This window comes from Platalea leucorodia (genome assembly GCF_965183815.1).
Source record: "Platalea leucorodia genome assembly, chromosome: 12".
Taxonomy (NCBI): Eukaryota; Metazoa; Chordata; class Aves; order Pelecaniformes; family Threskiornithidae; genus Platalea; species Platalea leucorodia.
The window spans coordinates 17480137-17498431 of NC_138834.1; the positions used below are offsets into that span (position 1 = coordinate 17480137).

Below are 18295 nucleotides of genomic sequence, written 5' to 3' on the forward strand. Positions count from 1 at the left end.
CATGTTACTGAACTACCTAAATCATCGTGCAGTTACTGGAAGAGTTTCATCCAAATTATTTTGCTTCTACGTGCTGTCTATCATGGTTTAGCACAAAGAGAAACAAGATGCAACCATCTGAGAAAATCTAACCGCCTCTCTCACTTGCGCTCAGGATGGGTTTGGACATGCTCGATGGCCTCCTTGAGGACTGATGCTTAACATCAGCTTTTTCGGAAACCCCTTGCCACTGCTGGAGTACAGATTTCCGCTAAGGCCCCACCATACACGTACCGGCGGGCTGTCAACCGGAGAAGGCAGGGCAGCGGGCAGGCAGCTGAGCGGCGCGGGCAGCAGCACGGCACGGCCCCGCAGCGCCCAGCCGAGGGCAAGGGCCGCCTGCCGACACCGGCCCCGTGTGCCCCGCACGGCCCTGCGTGTCAGGCTCAAGACTCCCACAGCAGAGCACATCAGCTAGCCAGGACAGGAGCTTTCAGAGGTAAAATGCAGACATGAAAACAGACAGAAGCCTATAATAAACCTGGGGGATACCTGGCCAAGGAACAGAGAAGTTTGGGAAAGATGAGGATGCACAGGATAGATGCTAGTCTCCACAACCCTGTCGAGCATTTCATTTCAGTAGCCTATTTTTAAGTCAAAACAGCAGAAAAATGAAAATATTTCAAGCGTGTCTCTTTCCCACAGAAAAGGCAAGTCATGCTGCCAGCAGCAGAACAGGATTCATGTGCAGCTCTGAAGACACATGAGCAGTAGCAAACAACAGTACAACACAATGTAATCATCCATCTTTCCTGAAATGCGATTACTTAACACACACTCAGACTTTGTACTTTTGAGGAGCATGGTAAATAAAAACTGGCTCTTCACCCATACAAGATTTCCAGTTCTTCGAAAGAATAGCAAAGTTTCAAAAATGTCAGTCCCACTTCTGTCCCTAAAGTCAGATATCCCACACTGTTCATAGCTATCGATGGCAACTCACAGCAAGAAAGGATGAGAAAGAAAAGTATCTTAAACTATCACCTCCTAGCAGCACTAAAACCATGTATTTTCCACCAGCTGTTAAAGCAGAAATATTTTGTATTTTCAATATTGTTAGAAAACATGTAAAGTTCAGTTACAAGCAAGCAGCTGTTGCAGCAGAGGTACCGATACATTAGCTAACAGTATCAATAACTGCCTAGAAGTGAAAAAATCGAAATGCAACCGTCTCCAGAGTTCACGTACGGTGTGACGAGTTACATCAGCAGTATTATGATTCACATATGAAATTCTAACATAAAAGGCTTCTTTTTCTTTTACGGATCAGATGCAGTCTTTGCTATGTTACAGCACAAAATTTAGTAGACTGAAATCTCATTTTAGAGCAATTAAATTCATCTGCCATTTGCTGGGAAGAAGGGAGGCACGTAAAACACTGGAAATAGCAGCAATTGCAGTTTTTGCACTATACATAATATAAACTTACAAAACATCATGAAGTTCAAGCAGTGTGAGAACGTGAAAACACTTCAAGCAGCAAGGTGTCATTATACAGTCTCTTCACTTTACGGTTTCAAAGTACTTCTACAACGTTAACCCTCAACAATCTTGCCAACCACTCAATCCTTCTGCCAGCGGATACAACGAAGTACAGAAAAAATACATAGCTTGCCAAAGACTATAAATAAAGATGAGCCTACAAGCAGGAGTCGGCTGTCCTGACTGCACTTCCATGCTTTCACGACAACACCGTGTTTCTTCCCTAAAGCCCAAGCAACCTACCGGTTCATCAGCACACTCCTACCTGAAGGGACATTTGTCCTTCAGAAATATCAACAATTAATAGCAATGTATTCTCTGGTAACACTTCACCTGTTCTCTCTAGCAAGAGTTTACGAAGGCCTACAGATTGGCCTGAGAGAGCAAGAAACTCCTTAACTTTATGTAAAAAAAGGAGAAGAAAAATTGAAATCAGGTTCAGACCATGTATCAGTTCTATAAGCTTAATATAGAACCCAAGATAACACACACTGTTGAGGGAAGGCCAAAAACCCCAATAGCAATTTGCTGGGACACATTATTAGATAATAAAACCTGCCCACGAGTCACTCACCTGAAAGAAGTCTTGCCAAAGCTAGTCGTGGACCTGTAATTTGAAATTTAAAAGAAAACTTACAAAACAGTTGGAAACTTAATCAATGAAACACCAGAAATAACAGGCAAGATTATAAATAAATTTAAACAGTGCCATACAAACAAGAAGTCTTCATCTCCTTTAGCTGCCAAATATTATCTAAGTTAGTGACAAAACAGACAAGATTTTTGACTAATAGAAAAATCTAGGTTTCATACCGGAAAAAACTAAGTTTTCAAGGTGGCTGCTTGCACTCTTACAGAAAGCTTTTGTTCCAAAGATTTTCCCAATTACATGTTGAATGCCAGGTGTTTCACAGCACTCATCATGTATTTCAACACAGGGCTCAACTAGCTTTTAAAATTTTCTTTACAGCACACTAATTTCCAGATTTTCTGCTAAGTACTCAAAATAGACATTTACAACAAGCATTATCCATAGGAAGGACTTCATGACAGACGAACAAAATACACACCCACCCACCCTGCTTTAATTTCCAGACAGCTTCACACGTTTCATAAAACAAACACCTTTTTTGCCATTATAAAACGATCCAGGAAGCCCTTTCAGGTTTAATCATCTCGTGTAATCTTTCTGTGTAATTGAGAATATTTTCCTTCTGGAGCCCAAGTGCTGGGAAGTCACAGAGCATCCATGCCGCAGCAGACACACACTTGATCAGCGTGCTGCCCTGGGCATTACGCTACCTGCAAACCTGTAATTTCTGCTTCATTTTAAGTCTTTTAGAGGTGCATTTGGGCTAGGACACTTCCTACTTGCATTCAAACTGGAACTTATTTCTTATTCATCTTCCCTTTTTTTATGCAAGGGATAAGGGATAATTAGTTACCCAAAATAATTGTTTTATTTGAAAGAAAGGCAGAGGATCTATATCCAGTATCCGAGATGACTTTCCAATACATTAAATGCCATTTTAGAGCTTCCAATATCAAATCAAGACTGTAATAGGCACATGAGACAAAGTGTTGATTCAGTACAAGTTCACCTTGATAATTCAGTTTTCTGAATGAATTTGATGAGTTGGCTTTGAAACAGCAAACTTCAGATCAAATGAAGCTAATGTCTGTCCACATTAATATTAAGTCAGATCAGCTGGTGTTTGTCCCCCTGCAACCAGAAAGATCGCGTGCTCCAACTAGAAATATAGTTGTACAGATACAGTGTGAATTAATGTGGAATTGGGGCCTCATAATAGTTGTCTGCCAATGAAGCTAGAACATCTACTAATGTGGTTTTTTTTTTTCAAATATTACCTCTAATAGAAGACATTTTCTGATATGCTGGCATTACACACATCTCCTCAGAGGCAGAACAGCTAGTTTCAGCTCTGTGCTACCAGAAGCTGCCCTGTGAGCAGAACTGGGACCTTCACCTCCATACCATAAGAAAAGCCTTGATTACTGAGTCACAGCTCTGACCCACGACGAGCTGTACCAGGTCACACCACCACAGGGGTAAGAGAAGCAGCAGGGGTGGAAATAGCTCTTGGGAATGGGCAAAAAACAGCAAGATGTAAAAATTTCTGCCAAGTGACAGAAGCCAACTGCCCATGAACCTCAAAAAAGCACCTCTCTAGCCTACAAGCACTATTTACTCATCAAAACACTTCTGCGAAGATAAGCTGGTAGGTGAGTAAGAATGCTTTGATACTGTCTTCACAGGATTATTTATCCTCCCTCAATTTAAGACAGAGATATAAAAGGAATTCAGCCCAAAGACATGCTACATCCAATAAAAATGCCAGAGGCCATGTCTCAGGTACGTATAATAAACATCCGCTGCAAAGCATTAGGTGAACACATCAAAGTTTTCAAAATCTAAATTTCAGCCTTATATTTCCAAGACACTGAAGTTCACCACTACTGGAACCAGTGGAAAAAGGAAGATTAGAAAGCCCAGTCTCTTCTAAGGTAGAAGCGTATCCCTGACTGGCAGAAGACTGCCCCTGCTCACAAGCTGTGTGTTCCTAACTCTGATACATAAGCCGTTAGTGGAACAAAAAACTCAATGCCTTGTTAATTCACAATTTAAGAGGTGGGTAAATGCATGAAACAATACAGATGAGGAGCCAGAGCTCTAAACTAAAGCCTCTAAAATATAAGTCAATTCAGGAGAGTGCTTTGATACAAAGATTAAACTCGGTGACTGCAATCACTGATCATGAAAGTTCAGGTTCTTCTAGTTGCAATGACTTTAATTTCTCTTTAATAAAGAGATTCACCAGTCAGTAAAGTCTGATACATTAAGATATTCTTTTGGTAACTAACAGATGCATGTTAGGTTTTAGCATTTACATAGCTAGTACAGATTTTAATCTATTTTAGTTTTTAATACAAAAAAATGCCACTTTTCATTTGCTACGCTAATTGTTTGTTCTTGCCTGCTGAGCTTCACTTGTATGGAAATTGAAATTTCATTAAATGCACAAACCCAGCATTTAATGTTATTTCAATTATAAGCTATTACTCTAACTGAAATTCATGTATTTGAAAAGATAAGCTTGAAGTACATGGTATTGTTTTGTACATAAGCTTTTAACGAACAATGGCAGTTTCGCATGTACCTCACGTGTACTTCGCTTATTTTGGTCACATTTCTCAAGACTGGATCTGGTAGATCCTCTGGCATCATTTTTATTTACAGACTGAAGGAAAACAGAAGACAAAAAAACCTTCCTGCTTTCTCAGTGTAAGTCACTCATTGTCCCAAACCAGATGAACCAACCTGTAAGAAAATACTCTGTTCAGATTTCAAGAGGCAATTACAGCTATCAAAAGCCGATTAAGCATTAACAAAAACTCTAACTACAGGTGCTTAGGCCAGTAACTCTGCTTAATTCAGATTTTAACTTGTCCAACAGGTCTTTCTTATATTTTATAATACTAAGCTTACATACTTAAGACCTGTACCTACATGTTGCACTATCATTGCATATTTTAACACATTTAAGAATAAGATTATAAAATTGAAAATTGTTTTTTTTTTTCTTAAATCACTCTTTCTACATATCCCACCCCATGCTAAACTGTACAAGCATGATCAAATCCTAGCACCTTCAGCAAGAAGCCTAACCACCTAACTCCTTAGCTCCTGGAGATTTTACTCTGTATGAATGCTCAATAAATGCCTGCAAACAAGCATCAGAAACAAAAACAACAACAAAAGAAACACCACACCCAAACCATCATCATCAAAACCGCGTAGAGCTCCATATCCAATATTTACGCTCAAGAAGAAGCATAGCATAACCAGTATTTCTCTAGAGTCGTATCTACTGAACTAACAGAAACTTTGAAATATTCTTAATATTCCAAATACAACAATACTGCAATGGTTCTCTGAATTTAATCCTCAGCAGAGACGTGAAAAAGCTGTCCATAAGCTAGTCATCTGCACTGGAAAAGCAGTTTTCATGATTTGGACTTCTCTGGAGTCCGCTGCTGAAGTTCACTGGAGCAGGTACCATACCTCACACAGAACTGCTGACAATCTGCCAGCTCGTAAACAGCACGGCAGTCCTGCCCGGCCTCTGCTCCTGGCGGCCAGAAGTCTGTTGCTGAACAAAGTGTTTTGAGTGACAGAGAAGCTGACTACAAACTTGAGGATGTTCTGACACAGTCTTTGAACAGGTTCTCTTGTTTTTAACTTGCATCCAAGGCATCACTGGTCCCACGCAAAGGCTCTGCTCTCAGGCAAGTGAGGCCATACCTAAGTGGTATTTCACCCCAGCTCCAGATCGCAGAGAAATTTTCACTATCCATTCGTCTCCCAGCAGGTTTCTTTATTTCACTTGGTGAATCTTACTCCCATTACATGATGTCAGATTTATCCTACCGCACCCACCGCCACATTCAGTGTAGCAGAGTGAGCATGTACAGTACTTTATAACAAAGTCACAGTAGGAGAAAAACAGGCTATGATAACAGCACCTTATTTTCAGACAACAAAACTATTTGTCAAGCTCACAAGTCACCATCAGACAATTCTCCATTCCATAGATTAAGTTTATTAAAGTTTCTCAATAAAATTGATTCTGCTTATTGTTCTTCAAATTAAAAGCCTACAGAAAAGAGAGAACTCTATTTTCATGTTCAGTTCCACATTAGATGCAATGCTCAGCCATTCATCTGTGCCACTGAAAGTGTGCCTAAGCACGATCGTTGGGTCAAGCAGCTTTCGCTTGTCATGGCCCAAGTGTGTGCGGGAGGGTATGAAAGGACAATGGCACAGAGCCCAGGAAAGCAAAACGGCCCTGTGCTGTGGACAGGGCCAGACACAACCCACGCCTATTCTCAAACTTAATTGCAGCTCCTGAAAATTAGAGATTCTGGAGTTATAATCCCATTCCGTAGGAATGCATCAGTTCGAAAAATAAATAAATAATACATGTTAGAGGCAACGGCATTTTCTGCATGACCTCAGCATGCAGTTTCATGAAGTAATTAAAATTGTAACAGCACTCCAGCTGAAAACTGTAAATCCTTAATGAATAACTCCAGTGAACATTCTGTATTACTCACTGTTCTGTCATAGTAAGTTATGCTAGATGTCCCCAGTGTCTACCAAAAGATTTTACAGCGCAGTAGGGAACACTGGCAACCCCCTTCCCCTCATCCCCTCTCATCGATATTATACCTACACTCTGCACAAGCTTGGAACTGACCCAGTTTCTCCTTGCTCACAAGTGTCATTCACTGCAGCTCAGGGTCTGCTCTTTGTCTGGAGGGCAGACTCAATGCCAGTGAGGATTAAAAAAAACAAAAAAAAAGGACAAATAAAAACAAAAAAAGGACAAATAAAAACAAAAAAAGGACAAATAAAAACAAAAAAAGGACAAATAAAAACAAAAAAAGGACAAATAAAAACAAAAAAAGGACAAATAAAAACAAAAAAAGGACAAATAAAAACAAAAAAAGGACAAATAAAAACAAAAAAAGGACAAATAAAAACAAAAAAAAAGCTAAGGCAGTGCAAGAGACCCAGCATTCAGCCAAAGCAACAACATCAGAGCTTCTGCAATGGGAGCCCTGGCTATGATTTCCTAACAGTTAGAAAATACAGAGTCTATGCTTTATGAATGTGGACACCTATTCCAAAGACTGAAACAGAAAAAAATATATTTCCCAATTTCTCAGTACTGCTAAAACCAAACAGAAAACAAAACTTGCTACTTGAACTAAGCCAAAAGAATACTGTGAATTAAGCGATGCAGCATTCCAGACTGAAAAACAGTTTATTTTCATAGCAGTAAGGACACCAGCTAAGCAACAGGCTTGCATCCCCCCCACCCCACCCCCCCCCGGAAACTATTATATTTTGATAATAAGTAAATAAGCAGAAGGGAAAAGCATAATACAGCACTGGCACAAAGAGCACTTAGTACAAACAAAATCAAAGCCATGGGTACTCGAGAACCCTTTAATATGGCTCAAAATTAAAGCCTACAGTTCCTCTATACTGACAACCTTGTTGAGGACTTCAGATGTTTTATACAGTCTTAGGTGGGACTTAAGTGTTTTAGTACAACAGTGACAAGCGACCTAAACCTGTGCAGCACTGAATTTTTGACCTTCCCCCTAAAGAAAGCCCGAGCAGTAAGTGGCTCAGTGAAAGTGCCAATCACACCTCACAATCAAATTTACTAACCAATTTTAAGCAAGCTTAAGAAAGAAGTCAAGACTAGAAAAATACAGTGTGCAGTGCAAGCTTTGGAAAGCCTAGAGCTAGCATAAGGGAAGACAACGATGACCGCCTTGAACTTCAGAGGGCGGGAATCCCCAGGTGGTTTGCAGTTTCAGCAGTTGCCAGCCTGCCGGCACACCTGCGCGTCGCGCCGCCACCGCGGTGGAGTGGCTTCCCAGGGAAGCGGCGACCTGGGGTAACCGAACCCTTGCACGAGACCCTGCAGGACTCCCAGCCTCCTCGTGCCACAGGACGTACCATGGGCAGACAGAGGGGACACGGGGAAGACAGCCTCATTAAATCAGTGGTGTCAGGCAAGGGTACTACAGCGGAAGAAGTATAGGGACACAGGAGACAAGCCCATTGGAGTCCAGGTTTCATTAAGCCCCACTACTTATGAAACACACCCACGGATGCTAAGAAAATAGCACTATTCCTCACGCAGAATTTAAATACAGTCACGCACACAATATATTCATTCTCCCAACAAATGCAGCAACTGGGAAAAAGTCCCCTAAGAACGACATCAGTAGTGAAATACTCAGCAAGTCATCAATTCTGTCCATAAAAGAGCACCATCACAAACAGCACTTTCCCCCCTACAATCCATATACCCAGGTCAGGACAGACAGATTATCCCACATACACCACAAATACTTAAACTACTTGGATACCTCAGCTTAGCTACTTCCAGATTCCATCCTCAGTCCTCACCTCAAACCTTCACCTTCTTCTAAACACAGCTTTTACAACAAGATCCCCATACTCCATTGCATCTAAAAACTCTAAAACATCATATTAATGTACCCATACTCTTCTTGCTCATTTGCAGTTCTTCACAAAGCTGGGGTCATTCTGAACAAGGAAAAAGCATCCAGTTCTCAGCTCTGTCTTCACAAGTTTTCAGCATGACCTGCACCTCTTTCCTCCCAGGAGGCATCTGCACTGGTCCTTCACCAATACGAACTCCAGTACATTTCAGAGTCACCTCTGGGACGTTCAGAACTACACAGCGGTGCCAGCAACCCGAGAAGGACCAGTCTGGTAATCAGAAGCATTTGAATACCAGGAACATTTCTTTTTTTTCCAATTTCTGACAGTCTCTGCACAAGCTGCTTGTTGGAAAGCCGCTAAAAAGTGATCTGAAGAAGCTACCAATAAAAAAGTATCCTAGAAAGTACTTCCATATCTTAAGCTATTACCTGGTAGCTGCCTACCCAAAACTACCCCAAAAAATCTAAGCATGAGATAGTTCCTCTCCTCTTTCAACCAACTGTATTCTCAGGATTAGAAAAGTACACATCCTATCAAAGTCAGTATGGACCAATATTTGTTCCTATGCAAAACAGTTTTCACTTAAGAAGGATCACCAGGGAAAGAAGCTGTATTCCCTTTGACCAAATAAACTGTACGTGTAAAAAAAAGAAAAGCAGCTAAAAACCAACAAACACTCTATAGAGATCAGAGTTTTCCATAGAGGAAAGAAAAATTTAACTCCAAAATTTTACACAAACTGTATTAGTATTTTCTTTAGATCAGGTTTCAATGAGAAGAGTATTCAGATGAAACACGATAACAGCAATTCAAGAACTGTCAGAGCAATCAAGGCTAATTTGTGGCCACCATTAAACTGAAAGTAAGAATTGCCAGATTTCAGCAGTATTAGTTAGCAAGCCCTTTTACTTTCAACAAGACAACACATGTTCCTACTTTGCAGGAAAACAAAAAAGTTAATCTCTCATCTTTTTTTTGTTGCCTTTTTTCAGTACAGGATTAAATAGTATTTAAGCATATCCTTAAACTTTCAGCACATGAGCAAGCCAAACAAGTCTAATGAAAACACACAATTTAAGGCCAAGTATATATTTCAAATACCTTGCTGAATTAAAACATGAGGAACTGCAATAGTCTTTAGTACCAAGCAGATGACAAAATCCTACCCATGAAATCAGATATTTTTAAACCCTCCACTCTCTAAAAACTAATGCCATTTCTTAATTTTAAAACCAAATTAACATGGAAGAAGCTCTCTACAGGGCGCTAAGGAAGGTCATGGTCTTAAACAAGAATCTAACAATTCAGGGAGACAGGAAACCTGCACATGAGCACTACTCAAATGCAGGTCACACTAAAAAAAGCTTTTGCTCCTGTTTCATTTTTTTTCCTCACATCTCATACAAGACTTCAATGAGCAAGCACCTAGAACACTTAAAAGTAAAAACTGAATATACAGAAATATTCTGACCTCAAATACGGAAAACCCATTTTATCCTTTGCACAGTAGCTGGCGCAGTGGCTGTCGCGTACTGGAGCAAATGGCTCATGCTTTGAATAGCATTCCCCCGCTCAACTGAAGCCGAACATGGCAGGAATGCAGCCAATGTTAGTCACTGCTGTGTTTGTCCACATTGTACGAGATACCATGCTTTCTTCTTCCACAGTAAAACAAATACCTGGACAGAAATTTCATATATCAAACCCCAAAGTTTAATAGTTCTATCAGAAGTCAGCAAATAAAAGTCCAACCCATTTATAAAAAGCCACTTAACCCTTTAAGAGTAGTTTTTTCATTCCCCACGCTTTCTAACAGCTTAAGTACTGCTGGCACTCTTCAGTTCTTCAACCAGCTCCTATTATGCACGTGTGTCAGGTACTATACCATGAAACTTAATCTTTGCCATTTTTTAGCTGTCAAATCAATAGAAAAATTACATTCAACTCCATTGTTGCTCAGAAAGACACAGATGAGCGTTCATATACTACAGCGTCCTTGGACCATTTCTCTCCAATCTGCTTACTACCAGAATTGAGAGGGGAACGATGCTTCTGATTAAATCTTTGCACTTGGTTCTCACTCCTGCAAGATCCCTGATTTTTCATAAAGATTTTTCCAAGATCTCATTAATAGAGTACATTTATGTCACTGTATTTTAATCAGTAGAGAGTAATTTAAGCATAACAAATAATTTCACAAATTCAACAGAGAGAAAACACAAATGCAGTTTTGGCCATCCCTAGATTAAAAGAAGTTGTAACATGTTTTAGAAGTTTAGCATACACAAGGCAAAATGCTACTTGGGCACAAACTCAAACCAAGCAGGTGTTAGAGGCAGGATTATTTGTTTTCTTTTAAAGTATATGAAAGATGTTACTTTTAAGTCAGAATAAACATTTTTCACTTAACTTGTTAAAGACGTATTGGCACAGATGAAACATACAGATACTGAAGGACAACACTCACTCAGTTTTATGTAAAATTTTTCTCACTCATGCAAAGGCGATGCTTGACACCCACCCTTGTATCACCCCATCTATCTTCCCACAGAGATCTGCGGGCAGAGCTGGGCTGGAGCTGACCTCCTTCCATACACATCTAAGGGCTGCGCTCACCCACTTCAAACCGCAGCTGCTGTGTATTGCCCACTCTGCAATGCAGATCTGAGTGTCAAAACACAAACCGATGGAGGCTTCAGCCTTTCAAAGTGAGATGTGAAGCTCCCTCAAGAAAACACAGTTGCAGCCAGCCCAGAACACCCCGCATCGTTCTACCAGAAACAGCACTTAATCCCATTTTTCTACTGGCTTTGGTTCCCAAACAATTTCACTGGGCACCCCAAGTAACTGGTCCCATAGTGGGAAAGGTATGAGGAAGGATGGCAGAGGACATATATGAAAGAGAAGACAACACAGGAAAAAACTTACACAAATGAAAACATGACAAAGAAAAAAAATCAGTAAGTTAAAGGACAAAAGAGCAGCGAATGTCCCAAGAAGCAGCCACCAAAAACTAATTCTACATTTCCACCCACGAACTGGCTGACAATTGTCAAGCGCTAATCAATAAACAGAACAGAAGCTAAATAGAATGGTTAGATCAACCAATTTTAATTTTAATTAACTAGGAAGTTGAATGTTATTTTGTTTAGCTGTAGTTAATGAGGCAACTATCAATTTCCATTAAACTTAAAATTCTGTTTCTAAATAATCTAAATGGTAGGCATCAAACACTAACAATAGCTTCCTTAGGAGTTTCATTTAGCAAATAGCATTAAAATGCTGTTCATCAAACCCAGAATTAGCAGGTTGACCCTTTAATACAAAGACAAAATTAAAAGTTTCACAGGAAACCACAAGATGCCAGAGGATTTCACGGTTTGGGGAATGCAGATTAAAGGTTAATCCCGAACTCATGTTTTTAAGCAACTCGGTTGCTAGAGTTCTACTGCAGCTAATTGATGACTTCACCAAACAATCTGCGATTTCTCCTCGACTCAGTAGGTTCTCCACAAAACCACCACTGGAAGTACAATGCAAAGGTGTGAGCCTGCCACACAAGGATCTTGAATGGTACATAAATCCTCCCAGAGAGTGGAAAGCCAGGAGGGAATTGGCACTGCCAGGCACACACCGCACTTATTGCTGCTGAAAAACTGGTGGGTCCTGACACCCGAACGGTCTTGGGAAACCGGCAAACTGTTCTTTGTAACTATAGCATGAGAGGGACACGTGCACGACACTGTATTTAGACAGGAAGAATAAGCTGCAACTGCAGAACAAGCAACAGACTGCCAAGGAGACTTCGCAAAAGAACCTGGTGTTTGGAGTCTCTATCACAGGAAACCATTAAAAATGTGCTAGACAAATATGCTTGACGAATTGCCTGGGTTTACCAGATTTTGTTTTGGGACAGGAAGACAGACGACCCAATCTCTTAGTAACCCTTCTAGCCATAACTTTCTATCAGTCTACACAGAACAAAAGATTAGCAAGCCTTTTCCCATCACAGGTTAGCCCTCGAGCTCACACAGGCAAAGATCCGCAGAGCCTGTCATCAAGCCTGCCATTAGCCATGATCTCTTTCTTTTCTACCTGAAGGACTTCCTTGTTCAGGCTATCAGTGCAAGAACTCCTCGCGCACTTATTTAATTTTAAAAAAGTACAAAACAAACTCGAGCACCCACGTGGTGCTGAAGGGCAGGAGCGGCGATGCCACCGAGCCGCTTCCAGGTTCTGCTCTGGCCACGCTTCAGGTGCCAGAAGTTCGATTCCAGGTACACTGGCTCTGCCGCAGTGCAACAGAAGTTCTGCTAATCACAAAATAAGTTATTTATATGCATCCCATAGGATGAAACGAGACCTTATAAAAGTTGCAAGAAACCACCACGTAAAAACCCAGAGACCCAGGCATTACTCAAAGACAGATTCTAAAGGTAGTTACTACTCTTGCATTACAATTCAACATCAAAGCTAGCCCTAACAAAGGTAATTCCAGGGGACGGAATAATTCATTGAAGTCTTGGCTGGTTTTCTGACATTCATCTGGGGATTTCACATCTTTCATACTTAGTATCTAAAATTCTTCCCCTTCAAGCTAGCTGTGCCTTTCCCCCTAACTACTGAGAAAGAAGCAGCGCTTCCACAGCTGCCTCCTCCCACCACAGGGAGAGGCTGCAGCAGTGCTCTCTTCTCCACCACTTCTGCTGTTCTGGCCCAATCTTCCTCTACTCCCAAACCTACTGTGGGGACACAGAAGTCATGTGTTTGCAAACCCCCGAGTTCCCCTTCTGTTTTATCACTTCTCAGAACCAGAGCAATGCATGCAAACAGCCCTCTGCCTACTGACTCCTTTCTTCTCCTTTACTTTGTAGCCACAGCTAGCAGCAAACCCACTCACACCTCAAAAATTTTGCCTTACAATTAACATTAGGAATTACCAGTCTTAAAGTATCACACCTGCTAATAAGGTCTGATACCTTCTGCCTTGTCTCTCTGCTACGCTGAGAGCAACCACAAGAAAGCCCTTTCAAATCCATTAGCCTTGCTTCGCAGCACGTAACAACAGCAAACAGCAGAGCACAGGAACACCAGGAAAAGAGCACACTTATATGTAACAGTAGGACCAAAAAAAAAAAAAAAAAGCTAAAACCAGTAGATTAAGAAGTAAGGGGATGAGGGGGGAACATACGTCTGGAAGACAGGCCAGCCCTACTTTCAGCAAAACTAACTCAGGAGGCATGATAAAAACCCTTCAGCCCCTCACACCTAAAAGCCCTTACTTGGGAATTCAGCTAAATACAAAGACAGGGACTGTAGTTAGCAGTGACATGGAACCAAATAAATATTACTCACCACATCTCTCACTAAGGTAGAGACAGTGAACAAAAAGCACAATAAGGGCTTCTATTTGCTACCAATGAACCTCCCTTAGAGCAGAGGAACGCTGGGCCCAGGTCACATTTTATGACTGATATAGTTCGGTCTCCAATTGAATCAACCGATACATTTCAACTAGCCAAAAGCAGATGCATTCAGTAACAGCACACAAGCGGATCACCTTGAAACGATGTTGATTGTGGGTTTGTTTAGACTTCTGCTCGGAGGAGCTCTGCCTTGCATTTAAGACCTGCAACTTTTGACTAAGTGACAAGAAAGAGTTAGCAATTTAAACAGACTTGTCAATTGTATTGTGTCAAGACACCAACGCTCCACCGGTCAGAGCATAACCGCCAGCTGCATACAAGCAAGCACCAAAGCGTATGAAAAGTTCCAACTTTAAGCTAAAGTTGTGGGGCTTTATAATCAGACCACTTGCGCTGGCACGTCTTTCTAAGCATTGCCAATTAGGTAAGTTGTGCAAAATTTTTAAAACCAGAACTTGGGTAATAAAATTACTTCCTCTAGCTAGCTTTGAAGTAGAGAAAAACGCTGCAAGAACAAGAACTCAATTGGCTTTTAGCTGCCTGGCAAATGCTCTAATAAGAAAGCCCGATGACCTACATTCACAAGGCTCTGTACTAAACCACTATTACAAAATCCAATATAAAGCCTGACCATGTTTAAGTGTTTTCCATTAGCAAGCAGCAGTACCTTGTTAGAGAAATATGAAAACATGTTATTGTCTTTAGCAATTATGATCTTAATTAATCCTCTAAACACTATTCTGAAACATGTCGTCCTGATCGTTCCAGACTGTTTAAGTTCCCGATGTTACATAAAGTCACTGAAACCTTTCCTTTTTGATTGTGCAACGGGATATTAACAGAAACAGGAACTTCTTACGTATTCTCAAACTCTGCTGCAAAACTGAATTCATAACAATTTACATCTCTGATGCTCTTTTGACAGCTGACAGAAACGCACTAGCATTCAGAAATTTGGTCTAAATCCAAGCTAGCACCAGTAGAGTTTACTGTGACTCAGTTAACACACCACTGAAATATTTCTTCACATAAAGACAACAGCTCTCAGCCAGCTAGTCAGATAACCTGAAGCAGATGTTTTGAGTTGTCCCGGAAAAGATACTATTAAGCCAAACCCTACTGTGGTAAATATCCCCCAAAACAAGTGTCTGAACACCAGATATAATCAATTCAGTAAGTTTTTAAAGGAAATACTAAGTTAGTCCTTCACTGTACACCCATATAGTTGGAAAAGTCTGATACATTCAGCTTCAATTCACATTAGCAGCTTCCAAACACATAATGAGTAACACAACTCAAGGAGAAATGTCCTACTTTAAAAAAAGAGGAACTCTTTCAACAATGCATTATAAAGCAGCCAACTAGTCAAAACAAGCAGGTTATGGTCAAAACAGAAAGGGAAAGAGGGAAACACCGGGACAAAAAAAAAACCAAGCAGAGATTCTCAAAGGCAGAAAATTACCATTAAAAGTCCAAAGACTCAGAAAAATCTAACTGCCCACGGCATCTTCAGGAACCCACGTTTCCACAGCTAGGGCTGATGTCATGGTATGCTTGATGTACCTGAGGCTGCTAGTGATGGCAGCAGCATAACACAGACTCGTGTAACCAAGATGGAAAAAATCAGGAAAAAAGGAAATTTTAATTAATGTCTCTCCTAATTTACTAAAACCCATCTCACCCTAAATGCAGAAAAAAATAGGTCCACGTAAAATCACTGCCTTTCAGATTGCCTGAAAAGATACTACAGTTGAGGAGGCTTAAAAGAAGGTTTTATTTATCTGAAGAGCACAGCAAGAACATGGATACAAAGCTAGTGTCAAATTAACATGGAAGTACAAAGAGGTGCCTGATTCGCTGGGACTGAATTGTGAAGGGACTACACATTCATCTCGGAGTACATAAAACCTCCCATCACTCTGCAGCACTCATCTGATAGCTCCAAGTACAGATTTAAGCTAAGCAAGCTGCAGGCATCCTTCCTAAACCAGTAAGACAGTTGCTACAATACACAGGTTTAAAGAAGCAAAAAGAAAAACAAACACCACTAGGAAAATAAATTCTAAATCCAAATACTCTTCTCTTTCTGAGGAAATCCATGCACCTCCCCAAAAAAGACAAGGGAGACTTCTTCACCATTGATTAAAATGATAAATCTGGTTCTGTACATCCTCTGTACTTGCATGAAACAGATTTTCCATATTTGCACCTTTTGTTTCAGGATCAACCCATATACTATTTAATCTACTAAACGGGTGATCTATTTGAGACAGTAGAGTCAAGATACCAAGTGAAGCAAGCTAAAAAGCAAAGGACACTGGCAAAAAGATGCGAGGTCACCCTGAAGCGATGGCTCTCTTCTGAGGAGGAAGGGCAGGCATCACCATGGACAGCTCAACCACCACACTCATCCGGAGCCTCCAAGTAAACAGGATGGATGAGCATATTCCAAATGGAATTCAGAAATTCCTCCCACAGCAAGGAGTTCCAGCTGCAGCACTACATCCAGTTAGATTACTTCACATCAGGGTTCAGGAATACATATGGTTTGAGCAAAATTCGAGGCATGCATATGGAGTTGCCATAGAGGAATCCTAGTGCTACAGGTTTCAAAGCCAGTGGCGTATAACCTAAGCAGATGAGAGTTAGGGTTTGTTCACAAGAAGGATGCTTCTGCCAGTGTGGCTTCAGCACCACAAATCTCTAAAGTAGATACATTAGAGCACCAGCGAAAAAAATTCGTTTGCCTTAAAGAAGCAAACCTCAATGCAAAACTTGTCTTCACCCATCATGCATCAGCTGCTGACAGAGATTTGATACCAAACGGGAGCGACCAATGTTCTGACACAAAATGCCATTTTCTAATTTCTTGGAGGCTACAATGCTCAAGACCAACAGAGTTCTGTTGGTTACAGGGTCAAATCTACCCACCTGTAAAAGTATACAGATGGCTATGAATCCCTGCTGAACCTTTTCAACCAGCAATTCAGCTGTCTGTAGCACTTAGCACTAAGTTGCTTGAAATCAGTTTTACATAGTATCTTCTCCCACATAAAAGCCTCTAGCTGTAATAATACCAGGTTAGCAACTCCATGGGTTTTTTTTTTTTTGGCTACTTAAGAGTGTATCATAAGCACATATACATACACTGCACTGCCAAAAAAACAAGCTAAAACAAAACAAGGCACACACAGAGCAGTTTCAACATCTCAGTTAGTTATTTCAATAAGACTGCCTACACTGACCCAATTGTGTTTTCAGCTGTACTGGGAATTTGCTTAAATGCAGTTCACTAATACTGTTGCGTTTTATTAGTCTGGGTCATAGAAGTTATTTTGAAGAGAAAGAACAAGGGGATTTCAAAGTTACAATAACAACACCGTCGTTCTTACTCTCCTATTTACAAAGGAGTGAGTATCACCCAAGAGCAGTCGCACTGTGTGATGGGAGGACGCTTTCCAAACCTGCAAAGCCACTCCAGGCAGCCTCGTGCTTTGGCTACTGATGCTCTTTGGCAAGAGCAGCCCGAGATACGTGAGGGCTCTGCCGAGCTCCAAGTGAGTTCAGCACCCGAAAAGAAACTCCAACTGAGCAATGTAGCCAGAAAAGCAGCAAACACCAACCATTGCTTGAAAGTTAATCATCTTAACGTTTTAAAGCACCTTGCCTAGCAGCTACCACACAAATCCATCACTAAATTATTTCCCTAAAAGAAGTAAAAACAGAACTAGGAAGATGACATATGAACTGAGATGCAACAGGGTGGGGTTTTTTTTTGGCATGATCATATGGCACTTTGAAAGTGACGGTTTTGTCTTGTCTTGTTGGCACCCAAGGCCCACAACATAAAAGCAGGTGAGGAAGAAGCACCTGAAAACTCGGTCGTGCCGCCACACTCCACTGCTAATTAACTGTAGCGTTATGCAGTTTTCCACGCAAGCTTTCGAAGTTTAAATGGGTTGTTTCGCCCTCGCTCACAGCCCTCTCGGGACGCGGCCGGCCGGCGCGGCCCCACGCCTCCCCCCGCGACGCCGCCGGCTCACGGCCCTTCCGAGAACCGCGCCGAAGCGGCGGAGGCGCCGCCGCAAAGCCCCGACGCCGACCCCGCACCGGCCTCGGGCCGCGGTGACCCCGGAGCCGGACCCCTCCCGGCGCCCGGTCCCCGGCGGGAGGGGAGCGGCACCGGCGCCGGCCCGCGCGGACCTGCCGGGGGCGCCGCGCACCGGAGGCTGCCCCGGCCGGCCTCCCGCCGCGGGGGCGACTCTCCCGCCGCGGG

The 18295-nt window shown here is 41.6% G+C and overlaps 1 protein-coding gene across 4 annotated transcripts in view; it reads right to left on the reverse strand.

Annotated features, from left to right (window-relative positions):
* The window catches only part of DGCR2 (DiGeorge syndrome critical region gene 2), a 50565-nt gene that overhangs the window by 31917 nt on the left and 353 nt on the right, over positions 1–18295 (reverse strand). The window contains exon 2 of one of the 4 annotated variants that reach the window (XM_082324902.1): positions 2096–2128. The exons of 2 other annotated variants lie outside the window; for them this stretch is intronic. In XM_082324902.1, the coding sequence (XP_082181028.1) occupies positions 2096–2128 (33 nt within the window). Of the gene's footprint in view, positions 1–2095; positions 2129–18295 lie in introns of those variants that run through there. One more of the 4 variants, XM_082324905.1, reaches the window with a different exon arrangement.